Genomic DNA, 20,139 nt, shown 5'->3' on the forward strand with positions numbered 1-20,139 from the left:
TGTGTGCGTCTCTGTCTGTTTACATGGAAACTAAAAGAAAGGTCATTCTAATCATGCAATACAATATTTCTGGAGCAGTTTGAAAATAGAAATCATGTCAGGTATGGCAGGTAAAGGGTTATCAAAGGTCAAATATGACTCTGTTCAGCTGTTACCTAAGAGAAGGTGAAAACAGTTTTCTATTGTCCTGAGTTTGGTGTTCTGGTGGACTTTCTTTATTATAGATAGAAACTGTAAGGTAAATGAACAGTGTCGATGTGAAGGGAATAAAGACGTTACTATAAGGGAAAATGAAGGCCGTCATGGTGAACTTTAAACGAGTGCTACCAAGAAGCATCATCAAACTGTAGCAAAACGTAAAAGGTTTTCGTCGCTATATCTTGATAATTATCTAGTCATTGTGGCTACAGAATGATGCAGATAAACATACTTATTCTAAAAATGTAATTGTATGGCTTCTGGATTTTAAACTGGACCCAACTGGGTTTTGTTAAGATGATCTAAACGGTATTAAAATTCTGATTTTTTTTTTATCATGAATTTTGTGTAATGAAGTTATCACAACCTGTGATTTAAATGAATTGCATATATTTTAATACAGTACAGATTTTTTTGGAGATTATAAAACAAAACAGTGAAAGCTCATGAACCTTAATCCAGGAAATTGAAGGAGGTTTGAAACGGAAGTATGATGGGTACACTGTGGTCAGGAAGTAAAGGTTGAGATGAGTTTAGACACTTTTTTACTAACAGAAACTAAATAGAAACTTTATTTAAAGCAAATCTACATGGAGGAGATTTTTGAGCTGATATCAGATACCACAGTGTTTATTGTCCCATTGTACAGACAGTTTAAGGCCTGTACTGGTTCCTGATCAAAATTTGGATTTAATTGTGTGATTTTGTTCATTATTCCAAAATGTTTCCATCGTTTTATGACTCTGGCAGACTCTATTTCCTCTCTCTTGAAGGAAGAGATTTGGTCAACATTTAACATGGAAAGAATGAGAATTACAAACTGCAGGCCATGTTGATGTAATTACAGCTTAGTTAAGTAGAAAATCCATTGAATTGTTGTGGTGTTAGTGTGCTTAACATTAATTGTGGCTTTGATTAGATGTTAGAAAAACAATAAGCCCAGAAGGTGTTGTTTGTGCTGGGCTTGCCCAGGTTACAGCTGGGACATGGTGCATGCCATGGAGGAGAAGAGCAGAGATCTGAAACATCCTGTCACCTTCCCGGTTCGTGCTGCGCTGCTGGCTCAGTCCTTCTCCCAGCTATCATGGCTGCTGCAACAGTCAGACAGGTGACTACACACACACACACACACATGCACACGGACACGCACAAGCTGGTGGTTAGTCCAGCCGGTACATAAGTCACTGTCTGCCTGAAAGCAGAGGCTGGAGTTCTGCTCTGAGGAGTTGGAGGAAAAGGGGCTGAAGTTCATCTGACAAACTTTTCTAAACATCATCATCCTTTGCATCAGAAACCCTGCCAGCTACTCTTCACCTGATGTTGCTAAGACCTGTCTTTCCTGCACAGGTACACGCTTACAGTGTGGACAGGCCAACATGATGAATTTGCTCCTCAGGACTTAAAGCTTTACAGAAAACATTTTGATGTGAGCAGAATCTATTATGACCTGCCGAACTCTCAAACAGCAGAACTCTTGGTGATGTCATGACTGAAGACGACCAACTGCCGTTTCCTAAACCTCACAACAGACTGCCTGCTGCTCAGTACAGATTGGGAGAGGGAAGATAAATTTGTCTTTGCTCACATTATATGAAATAAAAATTACAGATGTCACTGTAGTTTTGAAGGGCAATCTACAAAAGAAGCATTATTAAACTCGTTACACAAGGAGCTGTCGGCCACAATGTAATCCCTTTTTGCTCTGGAAAAGGTAATCCACCTAAACTGGATGCTTTTCATTCAAACTTTAAAATGAAACAAAGTTTCCTGGAGCACAAAGGAAGAACTATTGCTGCTTATACTGGCTGCATTCCTATAACTGACATGAAGATGCTCCTCTTATTCTAAGCATAAGTTTTTCCTAAGCACTAACTCGCCCACTACATCTGCTGAGTAATTTGGGGTTTTTTTGTTCTGAGTTGGGAAAAATTCACATTACATTTAATGTTGTGTCATGTTTCATCATATAATGTACTTTGAAATTCCTTGTTGCTGAAACGTACTGTACAAATAAATGTTACTGATATGGATGACATCTGTAAAACTGTTTATCCTAAACTTTTTTTATTCTTGTGAATAAAACTTTTTTGAATAGTTGCAGTTCTCCATTTCTCTACTGAACAAAACCTTCTCAGAGTGAGTCTGGCTGCCAGAAAAAATAAAAAATAATATTTTGAACATCCAGCTCATAGTGAGATCAAAACATTTATTTATATGTTCTTATCCAATCTTTTTTTGGCAAATAAAAAGCTTACAAGATCCAGAAAGTGTATTATAGCTCACTAATTTCAGTAAAACAATGCCATGAAGAACATATGTTTCATTAATTCCAGACTAGTAGAAATGTTTTGGAATGAACCTTGCAGGTCTGACATTCATGTTGGTGTCGTTGCTGGTAAAGCTATGCTTAACATGTCACTAGAGATAATACAGTTTCTTATTTCTGCAGTTTATGTTTTGACTTGTAATCTTTAACACGACAGAAGCTTTTGAGGTTTGCTTTCAATGAACTACTTTGTGTTACTGATTTTTTTTTTTTTTATTAGACTGTAGTTTATTTGGATACCAGATTATTTTCACCTAGTGTGCATGACAATGATGAACAAATTAAACCATGCAATGCTTGTAACATGTGGGAATAAAACATAAGAACCAAACATATTTTAGAAAAAAAGTCCGGATGCAGGGCCACAATTTTCTCTCCATTTTTCACAGTTTGTTTAACTGGACTCAGAAATACAGACTCAATGTGTGAAGCCTGCACTGCTATTTTACAGTGCAGGCTAAATATCAAAAAGCTAATTTAATCACTTGACTTTGACTTTTATTTAACTGGAATAGTGGCATATGCAGTGTTGTAAATACATGCATTTACTCCTGACAGGTACAACAGTTTTCAGTTTCCAAGAGTTTCCTTAAAGCTAACAAGCTGTTTCATTTGTTCACTTTGCATTGAGTGGCGTCTCCACAACATTTTTTTAATTTTTAGTTCCTGAGGACAAGCGGCGACACTGGGCAAAACAGATTTTTGCCCAGTAGAACTGGAGGAAAAGCTAGGGCTCGCCCCAATATCTGGAATAGGAGCACAAGGATTCAAAGGAGGAAGGAACCCAGGGCGAGTGTGGGCAATACGATCCAGAAGTAGGGCCCCGGAGCCTCTTCTCTCCAGACTAGCAGCACCTCGCCTTGGAACAAAACTCTCCAAAGAATCCTTAGTTTCAGACAAAGTAAAATGTCTGCTGTTCAATGGTTTGTGCCTTTCTGATGCACCTCCTCCACCACTTTTGAGAATTTTTTCCCAACTACCAACTTGCAACAACTGTGAGTCGGAACTGTAGTGATCCATCCCAATGCTCCTGCGGTTCACTACATTTTGTAGACTGGAGATATTCAGCTGCCTAAGACAGTCAGATGAATCTTCATCCACTGGACTGGATTCACTGGAAAAATGGAGGCTATCCTGATGCAGGTTTGGGTGTGATAAGGCATGCAAAGAACTTGGAGCACTATCATCTGACATCTTTCTGCCAAGGCCTCTCCGTCTTCTCTCAGCATTCTCATTTCCTGATATGTGGTCCAGAGACTTTGGGAAGAGTGTTCCATCTTTAACATCAGAGGCGTGGTGCCTTGAAATAGCGGTAGGTCTTTGTATGCCAAGAGCCTTTAATCTGATCGATAGCTCCTCTTTGTCAAGAGTATTTTCCACTGGTTCCTCTGTCAAAGAACTGGCTTGATTCTTTGATAGAGAATCAAGCCAATCAAGAGAATCAATCCTTGCTGCTCCTTGTTGGAGCAGCAAGGAGGGACTCTTAGATCGCTGTTCAGTGTATACTTTGTAAGGATAAAGTTGTTTATCCAAGTCAGAAATATGCACAGAACTCAGTGGTTGGGCTGAAGAACCTGGTTGAAACATAATTGTACTGGGACCAAGAAGAGAGCTGCAGGTTTGAAGAGAAGGAGTAGCCAAGGAACCATGTGGAAGAGCTTCAGTCTGGGACTCATATGGAGACCTATGACTACATACTGAAGGAGAAAAAGGTGGGATGTTGAGGTACTGTTTTCTCATCTGATGGTCAGAAGCCATTTTGCTGGTAGTGATAATGATAACCTCCTTCCCCTTTGCTTTACAAGCACCCAGAAGCACGCTAATAATTTTTCTGTTTCCTGAATTCACTGCGTAAACTAATGCTGATAATCCTGCATGATCTTCCAAAGTTGGATCAGCTCCACTGTCCAGCAGAAGGGATAGAACTTCAGGTTCAGTTTGTTCAAGGCATGAATGCATCAAAGCCGTTTTTCCCGTCTTGTCTTGAATGTTTGGATCAGCACCATTTTCTAGAAGATACCTTTGGGGAATAAATGTCACCATATTTGTCAATAAACACTCAAATATTTTAGAAATTAAAATATTGAAGAGTTTCCAGATAACTTACCGAACCATCTTAGGCTTAGGTACACTTTGTGGATTTGTGCGTTGTGTCTTACAAGCTACCATTAGGGGGTCTCTCCATATTCATTACTCTCATTTATATAAGCACCTCCTTCTAAGAGCAACCGAGTCAGACGCAGTCGACTATGGTAGACTGCCTTGAGCAGGGAACTACCATCCATAACCGCTTCAGTTGATTCATTCATTGCAGCAACCCTTTATGCAGAATTGTTTCTTGTTTGGTGAAAGGCACGAACCATTCAGCTCCTACAAAAATGACAAAACAAGAAACAGTCTAATGATTTTTAAAAAATGAACTTTATTTAAAAAGGGACAATGTACAACTAAAACATAAACTTCACCATTTGATAGCGTACAGGGTCGGTGCCAGAAAACTTGGGTCTCATGACAAAAAATGTAATTGGGCAGCTCTGCTGTTACAATTTCTTGAGCAAACAGTTTGTAACTAAGCTAACTGCTAAATGGTTGGATATTCTCACACAGTCGAACCATCTCTCGAAGAAAAACTGCACTGCAAATTGTCACTCTTGTCTCTGTGTGTTACTAACTTATTTTTTCATGTCGTGAATGCTGGGACACCAAGTGGCAGAAACCTGTTCATCAGCCATTCATGGTAGATGTGAGGCTACAGTAACATGTAGCTCAGTATTTGAAAAGAGGCTCAAATGATAGTTGGACATTGAATTCACAAGAGCATTGTGTCTTTGCTCATTGTGTGCTCAACATGTTGGTATTAACATTTTTTACTTCAACATAGGGCAACCTGTTTTTCTTGAGTAAGTAGAAAAACACAAGATACATGGCATTGAACTGAGAAATGACGTATTGTTTCTTGTGTTGACAGACAAGTTAAATCTACAAAATATTTTGTGTTTCTAGATTGAGTCAGCTTTATTCAAGCCCCACATGAGCAATTCATGTTACAGCAAGTATACATAAAAAAAAAAAAAAAATTAAAAAGCAAAAAAAAAAAAAAAAAAAAAAAAAAAAAAAAAAAAAAAAGAAATAAAATGTACCAAAAAAATCTCCCAAAAAGATATAAATTATAAATCAATACATGATTGGAAGAGTACAGCAGTGTATATCATTGTCAATCAACAGTTACTACTAACATCAGTAATATAATATATGGAACAAATGGCAACAGAAGTCAACAAACAGTCAGATATTAGTCCATCTTTTCTACCCCGGATTAAAAAGAGAAATTGTTATAGGAACAAAAGAATGCTTGAAGTTTATTCACTGTAATCTTCTCTGACTTTTAAGATTGTAAGTCCAGGCAGAGAACGAAGCAGAGAGAGTTGATGGATAAAAGATTCCTCCGTTGGAGCTTATTCAGCACCAAACTTTCCCTAAAGCTTGATCATTTTCACAGAAAATTATTATCTATTACTGTAAACAGTTATAGATTCCATGTTTGCTTTTTTAGTTCTTGTCATTATATTTATTTTACATGTAGTTTGAAAAAAAAAAAAAAAATCCCGAACATTTTGTGCTTTAATTGTAACCTAAATGGTTATATTCTAATTAGGTACTGAAAGGACACATTTTAAATACATATATTTTTTATCATTTATTCCTCACATTCCTTTTGTTGTAGTCAGCATAGGCTCCCTCACAGTGGCAGATAGAGCAGCGTGTGGCACATCCAACATTAGAAACATCATCTGACTCGGCTGGTCAGATGAGTCAAAAATCTTTTGACCGTCATACAAAATATGTGTGGTGGAAAACTAAAACTGTCACAGCTATGCACTACTTTGTGCTGATTTATCACATTGTATCACTAGTCCAAATAAAATTCACCAAAGTTTGTGGTTTTGACATAGCAAAATCTAAATAACTTATGGTGGTAGTAACACACAGATACAGAGGCTGGCAAAATGTTCATAACTTATTTTTTCATGTTGTGAATGCTGGGATAGACTACAGCCCACACCTGGCCCTGAACAGGGCAAGCACCTCAGATATTGTATCCATAGTAACATCTGATTACCAAACAAGATGACTGTATTCATTTCAGTATTTCAGTGCTGCAAACTTCATTTACAAAGCTGCAAGAGTGCTACAAAGTGAAGGTTGACACAGCAGAGATCTTGTTTGTACTGTTTAGTTACTGTGAATAGCCCCAGTGATTCTCTAACATTTATGAATGATCCAAATTTCACACATTTCTGCTTTGACAGAACTTTAAGATCCTTGAGAAGCCCTGGAGTTCAAGAACGGTGGCAACAATTCTAAACAACATCTGGTTTCTTTAAGTCCTGAAGAAGTGACATGCAGCATGTAAACAGATCTGATTAATCATTTATAAGAGCACTGCTGCACTGCTCTGATTCCCTTCTGCTTGTTCTGTGATTTTGTTGTGGGATCTTGTGTATATAATGCTTTTAAGCTCCTAGATTTTTTTCACAGATTATCTGTCTCTTCTTATTCTTTCACAACACAGTGATAGTTTTTACAAATATATATATATATATATATATATATATATATATTATATATATATATATATATATATATATATATATATATATATATATATATATATATATATATATATATATATATATTATAAAAGTTACATGCAACTTTAAGGCTCCATTTACATTTTTTAAATTAGTTTTTTTATTGTAATAATCTCATTTTAATGTCATATTTTCATTTGCTGTAGGTGGAAAATCAGTCTAATAGAAATAGAGGTTTTCAAAACATCCATCTGTGTGTAATTTAGAGTGTTTCATTTAGTAATAGTTCTTTAATTAGATGGGATTTTCAATTTAATTTAATTTATTGACTAGATCTGTTCAGACACATGGAAAAGAACTATCTAACCCTATCTATGTAGACAGATAGACTAGAAATTAATAATGAAAAATCAAGCAGAAAAAAGTAACACAGAAATTCTAATTAAATTATTTGATAAAAGTTTAAAAACATTCACAAATTCTAAGCTTGACTTTTTTTGTTTGGTCTCAAATGAAAAAACGCAAAAGTCTAATAAAACATTCTGATTTCGGCATAAGCGCTAAATAAAGAAAATAAAAATAACAATGAAGTGATTTTTAATACTTATTACATGTAATGAGGTGCCACTTTCCATCAAGATTAAGTCAAAACTTTCACAAAGAAAAAGTGAAAAGACAAAACTTATCAGAGAACATGTTTCATTTAGATAAAATAGTAAAAATGTGTACCAATAAAATTTCTGCATGAACTTACCTGAAAGCGTTTCATTCCTTCTCATAAAAATCCTGAAAGTGCCATTTACTCTGGTTGATAGGCCACTGGCAGGCTGCAGGTCAAATGGAGCCTGGAGGGAGAGCAGACAGGCTGACGAGTGAAAAGAGGTACTGAAGATACTGAAGTCTAAAGTACGTCAGATGAGAACAGAAAGCCTAGCCTATGGCATCAAAGAGGCAGGAGGTGCCTAACCAATGACAGCATGTTCTTTTATGAGCACCCAGTATCCAGATGATGGATTCAGTCAAGCACTTGCGCAGGTAGGACTAATTTCTTTTCACCTTCATGCATTCAGTCTGCTGATGTGTGGAATGACAATAGTACCGCCAACGTCAGTGGATGGTTCAAGGTTGCAGGCACATTTATCTTGGTGAAGACTGTACCACAAAAAGCTTCACTCATTACATGGACACAACAATGTTCCCAGAAGTCATTGATATAGAGAGACAGAAAGCCCCTGTGGCTAACACACAGGCTAGGATGTGCTTCAGTGTTGTTAGGCGGCATGTGAGGATCCAAAGTATATTCAAATTTTGGTAACACTTTATTTGAAGGGGTGTGTGCATAAGACTGACATGACACTGACATGAACATGAAGGAGTCTTCATGAATGTTTATGGCTATTGTCATTAAGTGTCATTCATTAAATAATGACTCTTAATGCAAAATTGATGTTGTTTAAAATGTCTTTGTTATGACAACTTGACATTCATGAGACTAATGTTCATGGCAGGTGTAATGTCATATCGCATTCTCACTGAAACCAGGAAGATAGAGACATAACAGCAGTTTTAAAGTCCCTCCACTGGCTCCCTGTAGCTCAAAGAATAGATTTAAAATACTGTTGTTAGTTTATAAATCACTGAACGGTTTAGCACCACAATACATCAAAGATCTGCTGTTGTTGTATCAACCTTCCAGACTCTCAGGTTCTGGTTCTGGTTCTGCTCTGCATCCCCAGAACCAGAACCAAGAGAGGAGAAGCAGCTTTCAGCATCTATGCACCAAAAATTTGGAACAAACTTCCAGAAAACTGTAAAACAGCAGAAACCCTGACTTCCTTTAAATCTCAACTAAAAACACACCTGATTAGAGTTTGATTTGAAAGTAATCAATTAAAAATGTAATGATGTAACAATGTATTGTTTATTCTATGTTGCATGACTTTGTATTTTTGTGTTTATGATGTAAAACACTTTGAAATGCCTTGCTGCTGAAATGTGCTATACAAATAACATTTGATTGATTGATTGATTGATTGATTGATTGATTGATTGATTGATTGATTGATTGATTGATTGATTGATTGATTGATTGATTGATTGATTGATTGATATTTGACAGTGCCACATTTGTCATAATAATGTACCAACTCCAGATAAGCCGTGTCTCCACAAGTTTATAGACAGGATGGATGAGATGTGAGCATCACTTCCTCTGCTTCTCTTCTGACCCTTGTGAATCCACGGACATGAACATAGTCGGCTCATTGATCGGGTCGGCCCGTTAGCAATACATCACAGGTTCCACCTTACTGACTGTGGCATGTTTTTCACTGAGCTAATACAAGTAAATGGACTGAACTTCTTAAGGTGCTGTTCTACAAGTTAATACCCGTCACTGATACATTCTCTCTCACACCGATATATTTGCGAATCAAAGAAAGCACTAAATACAACGTTTCTAACTTTTTGATGCAATTAATTGTTTTGGAAGCTTTCTGGATAAAGAGCACAAAGTTTATATTTGATACAACATATTCTGACCAATCGCTTTTATATTGGCATTGATGAACAGACGCACACTTTACAGAGGTGTGTTCATGAACACATTTTCACAATTCCATAATTTAATGTTCATTTGTCATTTCAAATATAAGAAAAAAAATTTTCTTTTAATTTTTAGGTATTTTATTATAAAAACATTAAACTTTGATTAATCAGTCATTGTTAATCATCAGCTACATACTTCTCTTACTTTTACATCTTAATGTCTTTCATATACAAGTACTTTATTGTGTTTTGTCATTCTTTCACAATGAAGTGATTTTTAATACATTGTAAAATAAAGTAGTGCTGTGTATCCGGTCATTTGGGGTACCTGGTTTGCAGGTTTTTTGTTGGGGTTTTTTCTGGAAAGTAGAAAAAGGAAGTAATACAAGAAATCTTTTCCCAAATGGGAAATCAAGACCCTTTTCTCCAAAAAACACACTATTTGCTCCTTTATATCCCTTTAAATGCCAACAAGGATCTCAGTTGTATAAGGTTGAAAGACCTTAGTCATCGTATTTGGCTGCACTGTGCATTGGGTCATATTATGATTTCAATACATGCTGTTCTGTCTGAATGCATCATAATATAAGAAATGATTATGATTCTTCTCCATACATTTGTTTACAATGTTCTTGACTTGTTGATATTGTTTTGTATTGAAAGATAAAATTTTCCAAAAGGTGAAAAACATCTCTACCATAGTGTAGTAATCCTCTTTGGCCACATGATGGCGCCAAATCCACATTATCTGGCCGCTATGAACTATTTAAGCCTTCAAATCTATATACACCGTTTATTAGGCCAAAGTATGATTTAGGTTACATGCAATACTGCCTGTATGTATGTATATAACATTATGATTTGTTGACTTCTTTTTTTCTTGGGGGTGCACGTGGGAAGACGGGTGAAAAGGGGGAGGAGGCTGTTGGGTCAGGCAAGGAAGCCATGATATGCAGTTCTAGCTTCATTTTAGCTTTGCAGCTGTTCAATCCTCGAGTTTCCTCCCCATGTGTATGTGGAAATGCTCAACAGCTCTGAGACCTGCTTTTGCTTTTTCTCCACGCAATAATTTTCAATTTCACAAAAATTAGCCTGTTTTATTGGTCTATCACATGAAATCATGGTTGTCAATGGACAGTGTTAAAGATCCAGATTGTCATCACAATGAAAGACCTCTTTTCTATTAATTTTCTTAAAAACCTTTAGTCACTAAAAGTTAACTCCTGAAATAATGGATCATTGCTAAGATACTGCTCATTTAATCACCAATATTCTAGTTTTCTTTCTTTAGACACAAAAATCAGCTTTTCTACCATGTGCCACATGTCCTCTATCCGCCCTGATAGAAAACTGACCTGAACAGAGCAGAACATCTACATTGTGAAAAGAGGAATAATTGAAGATTCATTTCTTCCATTCCTGTTCTATTGGTTCTGAGTATGGCCTACTCCCAACAACGTCATTACCAGGAGCAGCACAACCAACATGAAAAGACTCAAAACAATCAGGACTTAATGATTGAAAAGACAAACATTTTATTTCAAATTAAACATTTCTAACGTGATATGCTTCAGCTTGGTCAAGTAGTTTTTCTAAGTTATATGAGTGAGAGAACTAATACATGATTTGTATTTAATAGAGAAGCTTCAGTTACAATAATAATTACACTTATTTATCACAGTCAATCAACATACAACACTGAGCAGGAAAATGATGAAATTCTCATATCTCCTGCTGCATTCCCAAGAGATGCGATCAAATTGATCGTAACAGTGAGCACACTCTTTGTTTAACCTACAGGAGCCAGGACAGACTCTGCTACCAACAGTAAAACAAAAATTATGCATCAATATTTACAGTACATTGTCTCATGATCTTATTTTTATATTATGTCATTTGTTAAATATTTTCATACACTTCAAATCTGTATTGGATTCCCTCCCCTCCTGAAGCTCTTTCGGGACTCCTGGAAACCTGAAGAAGAAAATAAATATGATGTAATTGCACATTCAATGTCAGTTCCCCAAACTGTGTTAGTTATACAGCCAAAGCTCCATGTATGGCCCAGTGGGGCTGCACCATATTAGAAAATCTAATGATGCCAATAATAACATTAAACATTGCAATGATGATCTCAGTTGCAATTCATTCTAGTGTATTTCTCATCAGTGCTTTCAGTGCTAATGATGATTTGGTGATTTGCGTCCTTAGGGAGAGGCCGTCCAATTGGCTAAATATGACATTAACAAGTAAAATGCATTTTTAATTCTTAGAATATATTAACTACCATTTTATTAGTCATTACTAGGCCTGGGCAATATAGCTTAAAAAATAAAATCTCACATTTTTCACATATCTGATTTTTTTCAGTTAATTTACAATTTAGTTGTTTTATAGCGCCAATTCACAGCACATCTCAAGGCACTTTACAAAAGAAAAATTAGCAATTCAATCCCACATACATTCCAATTGAGCCTATTATCAACTAATTATCCAAAGTAGATTAATAAGACTTAGACTTCCTTTATTGTCATTGTACAAAAAAAACACAAGGTGAATCTTGACAACGAAAATGTCGTTACTTGGCTACCAGTTAGCAGAGCTAAAACCTATATTACCCAATAAATAAATAAATACAATACAAGTGCCATAGAATACACAGGTTCAGTGTTGTGAAAAAACTAAACTAAAGTGCATGTATTGACCATGTCCATGGGGGGGTGATTTGGTTTGTGAGTGTGTGGAGGGGTGTTATGTGGCGTTAAACAGTCTGATGGCCCGGGGGAAGAAACTGTTCAGTAGTCTGGTTGTTCTGCACAAGATGCTGCGGAACCTTCTTCCAGACGCCAGAGGGGAAAACAGTCCATGGTTGGGGTGGGTGGGGTCGAAGAGGATCTGGTGAGCGCGGAGATAGGCAGCGCCTCTCTGCGATGTCCTTGATGCAGGGGAGCAGAGCCCCTGTGATCTTCTCCCCTGTCCTCACCACCCTCTGTAGAGACTTCCAGTCAGAGGCCCTGCAGCTCCCAGACCAGATGGAGATGTACTGGTCAGTTGGCTCTCGATGGTCTCTCTGTAGAAGGTCTGAAGGATGGGGGGCGGGAGGGATGCTCTCTTCATCCGACGCAGGAAGTGCATGCGCTGCTGGCCCTTCTTCACCAGTGAGGAGATGTGGGGAGACCAGCTGAGGTTGTCGTTGATGTGCACCCCCAGGAACTTGGTGCTGCTGACGACCTCCACTGCTGAGTCGTTGATGAGGAGTGGTGTGTGGGTGGGTCTGGATTTCCTGAAGTCTACGATGATCTCTTGGTCTTGTTGACATTCAGGATCAGGTTGTTTCCTCTGCACCGGTCCACCAGATGCCGCACCTCCTGCCTATAGGCCGTCTCGTTGTTGTCCCGGATGAGGCCCACCACTGTGGTGTCGTCCGCGTACTTCAGGATGTGGTTGGATCTGAAGTGTGGACGGCAGTCGTGGGTCATCAGGGTGAACAGCAGGGGGCTCAGGACACAGCCCTGAGGGGTGCCGGTGTTCAGGGTGATGACATCGGAGGTGTTGTTCTTCATTCTGACAGCCTGGGTTCTGTCAGTGAGGAAGTCCAGTAGCCAGTTGCAGAGGGGGGTGTTAATTCCTAGGGCCCAGTTTGCCCACCAGGTCTTGGGGGATGATGGTGTTGAACGCTGAGCTGAAGTCCAGGAACAGCATCCGCACGTGGGTGTTCTTCTCCTCCAGATGCTCCAGGCTCAGGTGGAGAGCAGTGGAGACTGCATCCTCAGCACTGCGCTTGGACTGGTATGCAAACTGGAAAGGGGTCGTGTGATGGGGGGAGCGTGGAGATGATGTTGGTCCTTAACAAGTCTTTCGAAGCACTTCATGATGGTGATGTCAGTGCGACGGGGCCGGAAGTCGTTAAGGCATGTGATGGTGGTTGACTTCGGGACCGGAACGACAGTGGCAGACTTGAAGCAACGTGGGACGACAGCCTGGTCCAGGGACGTGTTGAAGATGTCGGTGAGCACGTGGGCCAGCTGGTCCGAGCATTCCTTGATTAGCAGACCTGGAATGTTGTCCGGACCTGCAGCTTTCCGCGCGTTGACCTTCCTCAGAACCTTCCGCACTGCTGATGTTTCTAGTCTGAGCGCCTGTTCATCGGGGAGTGGCGTCGCTTTCCTCGCAGGGTTATGTTCAGCTCCTCAAATCTTCCGAAGAAGTTGTTGAGCTCGTTGAGGAAGCCAGTGTTGGTCTGGCAGGATGGGGGTGTGGGTTTGTAGTCTGTGATAGACTGGACAAGCTTCTATCTAAGGAAAGTCAACATCGACTAGCAGCTTTCACTCCTCTTGGATGAACATGTAGCACTTGTGTTGCCTTGTTGACTTTACAGGAATCACTGTGAAGTCAACAATTACAAACACAAAACTTAATTTTATCGAATTCATCTACATATGGATCTGGTCAGCTGGTCTCTCAATGCAATTGATCAAATTTTCTCAACGAGAAGACTTGGCAAAGGAGAGCCCGCATGTCCTGCGAGAACTCACCCAGAGGGACACATTTTGGACTCTTGGGATGTCTACGAAAAAAATATGTCTCTCATAGGTCATAACAATCTTGTTGCTAAAAGACATTAAGATGTAAGAGAAGTATGTAGCTGATGATTAGCAATAACTGATTTATCAAAGTTTAATGTTTTTATAATAAAATACAGACATGGAGGGTCTGTATTTATTTCATAACGGGATTTCATATTGACAAATTCAGAAGACGTTGGCAGATGTTGCGACCCTTGTCGAGCTGCCTGAGCAGTGTGATGAATTGTCGCGGCCTTCTGGTGAACACTGTGAATGCTGTGGGACACAGCAAACCGGAGGCAATTCCTGCTGAGATTTGCAGCCCGGCTGCAGGTACTGTTCACCAGTGGGTTAGAATTGATCTGGGAATTTGCAAGTCCGGCACGGTGGGAAAGGCCATTTTAATCTGAATAATTGGAATTAACAGAAATGCACAGACTTTAGGACAGATTTAAAATTTTAAATATGTCAGAACTAAAGAATATTCTTAGCTCAATTGACTTTGCCGTGTCTGCTCCTGCTGGCTGGCTATCCCTAATCCCCTGGAGGATATGTAAAGAAGCCGCTCTTTCCTCTCTTTCCCCCTTCCGAATGACATCCGTGGAATGGCTGGACTCAAGGACTTGCTCTGAGATAATATCACCTTTATCAGAACTGTTTGCATGGGAGAGCAGGCTCTAACGGAATTCACAGTCAAACCTCGTGCACATCCTCATGGTTGTCAATTTAATTTAAAAAGCACTTTAAAACAGATATGCACCGCACCAAATTGCTGTACAGTATTCATAAAACACATAGTGACCTTCAACAGTCCAGTTCAACAGCCAAACATTTATGGTAGAATGTTTGCATTTGTGTGAAACTGAGTTTTAACCTTAGATGAGTTGATTCTCGTGGTTGGTCCCACATACTTGAGGGTTTTTTTGGCTTCAAAACAGCATGTTTATAGCAGGTGCACAAATTATCTAATTGTCTGACTGTGATTGCATCATTAGCAGAAATAGTGGGCCCCAAAAACAGACTTTGTTCATGGCCCCAGAGATTGTCAGCCCTGCTAACAATCTCTGGTCTCATTTCACTCTGTTGAACCCAATTATAACCTCTGCCTAGTTTCACACTCAGCTCCACAGGACTACAGACACTGTGCATTAAATATTCGACTCTATTCCAACTACAAATCAAGCCAGAAATAATCCTTAACCTTTAACTCTACATTAATGAAAGGGATGTTTCACACCTAAATACGTTTTTACCAAAGATTATGATGCCCTTACTCTGGCAGCAGTTGATATTTGTCTGGGACGATTTCAGGAAGGAAAGTGTCGCAGTCAAACTGCTGCAGGACTTGTGTGACAAACAGCCTCCTGGTTCCTGGGCTTTCCATCAACTCCTGTGCAGCCCAAAACAAAACAAAAAGTGGGGAGTTATAGGTAGTTGAAGCTAATTGCTTAATAAAAAACAAATTAACTGAAGCAGTGAGCAGAAGAGCAATGAGAGTAAGAAAAATGTGTAGTTTAGACATGTCAAATGTTCTACCTCGGGTGGAATTTAAGATGAAACAGAAAAAAATAATGACCTTGTACAGAGAGCTTCCTCCTATAACCCAGACCTGGTCAGCTTGTTCTGCCAGTTCTGTGTCAACTAATGTTAGAGCTGAGCTGAAGTCTGACGCCACATAGTGTGCTCCTGCAGGTGGCACCCTAGAGCAAATTAGATCAGATAAGGTTAACTTTAACACTGCAGGTCACTTGGCATCAAGGTAGACTGCATTAATCCAGTATACACACATACATATACACACATATGCATGAGTATATACACAAATTCTTTTTATCCAAATTATTTAGACATTTCTATGGAACTACAGCCCTTTTAAATTTCCATCTGTTCCTGTTTCAGCTTTTTAGGTCCAGGTTACTGGTTCTCATTCGATCTCTTTTTCTTGATCTAAAGGTTGTATTAAAAGTCCATTAAAAGTGCCAATTTTACATTAAAGAAGAAGTGGGCAATTCCAGGCCCTGAGGGCCGGTGTGCTGCAAGTTTTAGATGTCTCCCTGGTCCAACACAGATTCAGATAGCTGAATCACTTCCTACGTGCAGCCAAGTTGTCCAGAGTCCTGCTAATGACCTCATTATTTTGACTCAGGTGTGTTAAAGTAGAGACGCATCTAAAAGTTGGGCCTGGAATTGCCCACCCTTGCATTAAAGTGTCATTATTTAAAAAATAATGCAAAGTTTGGCACTTTTAAAAGGACTTCTAATATAACTTTTAAAGCAACTTCTTATTAAAAGAGGTGTTATGATGTGTTTATGACAGTATCAGGTCAGTCTTATTCACACCCGTCAAATAATATTATCCACATTTTCAAGAGTACACTGAATTATCACAGAATTGTACAAATTGTCAACATATTCAAAGTTGACAAAGTTTAAAATTAGCACAATGCTGAGTGAAACTCCTTCCTAAAGGTGAAGATATATCACAGATTTCAAAAGAAAATAAAACAGGAGACAGCAGATAATATAGGAAATAGCGCCCCCTTCACTTCTGGAGTTCAATGGTCCCATTTCCAAATAAGGTAAAATAAGGTATGAGACTGACAGTGCTCCATCCCCACCCCTTTGTTTGATGCAGCAAGGTGTACTTGTTTTTTTTCAAAACCATAGAAAGAAGAAAAGCTAAGAACCCATGAAGGTATCAGACGCTGTTCAAATTAGCCATTTTTACTCGCATAATATTGAACTAGAGAGGACTTTTGGTACATTCAAGCTGGTGACATCACAGTCTGAGTGAAACACAACAGGACAAGAACCGATGGAAATGAAATGTGGGTCATGAAAGGAGCCCGAAGCCAGGAAGGCTGCTAAGGCGTTGCTAGCTGGTGGTAAGTTTGCTCAAAAATGCTAATTATCTTTGTTTAATTGGAAACAGTGCAGTACATTTATAAAGGAACTTATGTTGGTTTCAGAAATAGTTCTTTTGTCAGTTTTATTGTGATCTTTATGATCATTATGATAACAATCATTCAACTTTATAACCACATAGAGGTTCTGTTTGTTGCAACTTGATAGTTTTCTTCATAAACTCAACCAAAGCAAATTCAGATGAAAGAGGATGCCAGGGATCTGGAATTAGAAAAGCTAAAGACTTTCCTGTCCAGAAGAGGCCCTGGCTCCACCAGATCACCAACCAGTTCTGAGGATGAACCTCCACATCTTCTTCATGGTGTAAGTCTTTTTTTTCTTTTTTACTGAGCAGTTGTCACATTTTTAACATCAAAAACTGGTGTGTAAGCAACACTAAGTGCTTAATAAACATGATTTGATTTATACCTGTTGTTTTATTGTGCTAATTTTCATAAGCATGTTGTCTGTGAACTTTGACTATATTGACAATTTGTACAATTCTGTGATAGTGTATTGTCAATGTACTCTTGAAAAATGTGGGTAACACTTTATTTGATGGGCTGTGAATAAGACGGACAAGATACTGTCATAAACACGTCATAACACCTGTTAGGAACATACTAACAGGTGTTATTCAGTAATAATGACACTTTTAATAAGAAGTTGCTTAAAAGTTGGATGGCAGGTGTCATGTTAGTCTTATGCACACTCCATCAAATAAAGTGTTACCAAAATAGTGATACCGTATATTGAAAGCACAATGTAATTACAATTTAAATACTATTAAAATACACTAAGCACATTAGTTGTTCCAAAATGTCACATTTAAGTTAACTAATCCTAAGTGAACTTGAAGTATACTCATGGTTAGTGTGACTTAAAGTATGCTTAAGTATACTAAAATTTAATGTACTTAGTACATTCAGTTTTCACCAGGGATGTGTTCGACTGAATGAAACTTGTTTTTAAAAAAATTATTTTGTATTCAAACCAGAGTGAAATATTACGGAGCCCCCTAAGGGACATGGGAATTGTTTTTTCTTTTGCGAAAAGAAAAAACAATGCAAAACCTTTTGCGAGGGGACGCAAAAAAAATTTCCCATGTCCCCTCGGGGGATCCGTACCGTAAAATATAAACTACATATAGAAAACTGAAACAAAATGCTGACAAGGAGTTCCTGAACGGTGGGTCACGTGCACTGTTTTTTTTTGTGCGTCATACTTGTACTTCCTGCTGAGAGGACGATGTTGATCCTGCCTTTCAGTGGCCTGTTCTTCTCTGGGATTGAGAACCAGGTCTTCCTTCCCATGATGACCACATTCTTCCTGCCTACAGGAGAGTTTCAGTGGCTTACTAATACAACTGTTTAACAATTTCTCTGCGTACCCATCACACAGAGAAATTGATGGTTTAAGAAGCAACAATTAAATTTGTAGCACTCCATAACCCATGTTTATGGAGGCTCTGACATCTAAGGAGGATTAAGTTACCTGCTACAGACGGTGTGGCAGTCATCTTTCGGAAATGAGCGAATTCGTTGCTGAAAATTTGAAAATTCAAATGACTTTATTGATCCCAAAGGGGTTCAGCACAGCTTCATTCCCTCCTGAGCAACTGCAATGGTAACTGACCTGAGTCGAATAGGATGCCAGGGCAGCTTCCCATCCTTCCCGATGCCCAGGTTGGGGCACACCGCCACAATTCCGTTCAGGACCCGCGACATGGAGAACGTAGTCTTCTTCTCAAAACTGCTGACAGCCAGCGTTTCCCGCCAACCGGAAATTACGATCTAGTCCTGGATAACCATTTCCGTATATTTCATCTACTGCCCCCTGTGTACATAGGTGGTATTGATTGAATTTAAACAATTATTCTGTACACTTAAATAATAATCTTATAAAGGATATTTTCTAGTTTCCCAAAGATACTGACAAATAATATTTTTTACAAGATTTAGGCATATGACAAAGTGAGGACAAGAAGTGGTTCAGAAGTCACTAGTGCCACATGTGGCATTAGTGACATGTGGCACTGAAACTCAAGCAAAAAACTGCAAGAGAAAGAGAGAACAAGAAACCAATTGAAAACATGAGAAAGGAGAGAAGCTGCTCTCTACCAAGTCATAGTCACAAGTATCATGGATTGTTTCCCTGAGCTGAACACTAACCAAGGTGCCAATTCACAAGAAATATTGTTTCATGGCACAAGTGGTTTAAAAGTTTGTACCCAAGAAAACCCAGCAGATTGCATCGAGTCATTGACTTGGAGAATTAATTCCTCCTGTAGTGACAACTGCTTGCATTGTACTGTTGACTTTACAGCAATCCTTTGTACAGAGCATGAATGTAGCAGCAGTGGAGAGGAAAATCTCCCTTTAACTGCAAAAAACCTCTAGCAGAACCAGAACCTGACTCAATAAGTGGCCATCTGTCATGACCAACTTAATTGGTGGCAGCATTATCTCAGCTGATGTCTTCCTCCAAGAAGGAATCACAGTCAGAAACTGCCACACAAAATATAGCTTCTATGGAGATGAGCTATAAAAGGAGAGAAGATGTAGATTGACATTATGGTCTTTGGGGGAAAAGGTATGATTTTGTGAACCATTTGTTTTCACAAAACCACACCACCCAGATAGTTGTTTACATTGGAAATACAAGCCTTTACTTTTTTGTATAGCAAAATTTTAATATTACAGGACATCAATTAAAATGGATATTCTTCACAGAAATTCAAAAACACTTTATTGACCCCAAAGGGAAATTAAATGTAACTCATATTAATTTAAATTATCAAAGAGTTGATGTTGGTAGAAAAGAAGTGATGGGGTAAATAATTCTTCTGATTTAAGTGGCGTTGTGGTTTAGATTTCACCTGATTTTATAATTTCTATATTCAACCCTAGAAGAGAGTTTTCTAATATTTATTAGTAAACAGGAAGATAAAAGAGTAGGGACGCATGACATAGTGGTACTAAAACGGTATCGACTGATTGGTAAATTT

General features: G+C 38.5%; 2 protein-coding genes and 1 pseudogene across 2 annotated transcripts in view; 1 reads left to right on the plus strand and 2 right to left on the minus strand.

The window, feature by feature from the left end:
• fam151b (family with sequence similarity 151 member B) overlaps positions 1 to 2,295 on the plus strand; it is a 2,783-nt gene extending 488 nt beyond the window's left edge. Inside the window, exons 3-4 of the mRNA XM_055024829.1 lie at positions 1,171 to 1,306; positions 1,546 to 2,295. Coding sequence (XP_054880804.1) covers positions 1,171 to 1,306; positions 1,546 to 1,687 — 278 coding nt within the window. The 3' untranslated portion in view covers positions 1,688 to 2,295. The remainder of the gene's footprint in view (positions 1 to 1,170; positions 1,307 to 1,545) is intronic.
• Positions 2,296 to 3,094: 799 nt separating this feature from the next.
• On the minus strand, positions 3,095 to 4,833 carry LOC129355326 (ankyrin repeat domain-containing protein 34B-like). Its single transcript, XM_055024835.1, is given in 3 exon segments — positions 3,095 to 4,544; positions 4,632 to 4,695; positions 4,698 to 4,833. Coding segments are annotated over 3 exon segments (1,650 nt in total).
• Positions 4,834 to 11,562: 6,729 nt separating this feature from the next.
• LOC129355324 (dihydrofolate reductase-like) lies at positions 11,563 to 18,913 on the minus strand (annotated as a pseudogene).
• Between the last annotated feature and the right edge of the window lie 1,226 nt (positions 18,914 to 20,139).

Source organism: Poeciliopsis prolifica, unplaced genomic scaffold (assembly GCF_027474105.1).
Source record: "Poeciliopsis prolifica strain line A6 unplaced genomic scaffold, Auburn_PproV2 SCAFFOLD130, whole genome shotgun sequence".
Lineage (NCBI taxonomy): Eukaryota > Metazoa > Chordata > Actinopteri > Cyprinodontiformes > Poeciliidae > Poeciliopsis > Poeciliopsis prolifica.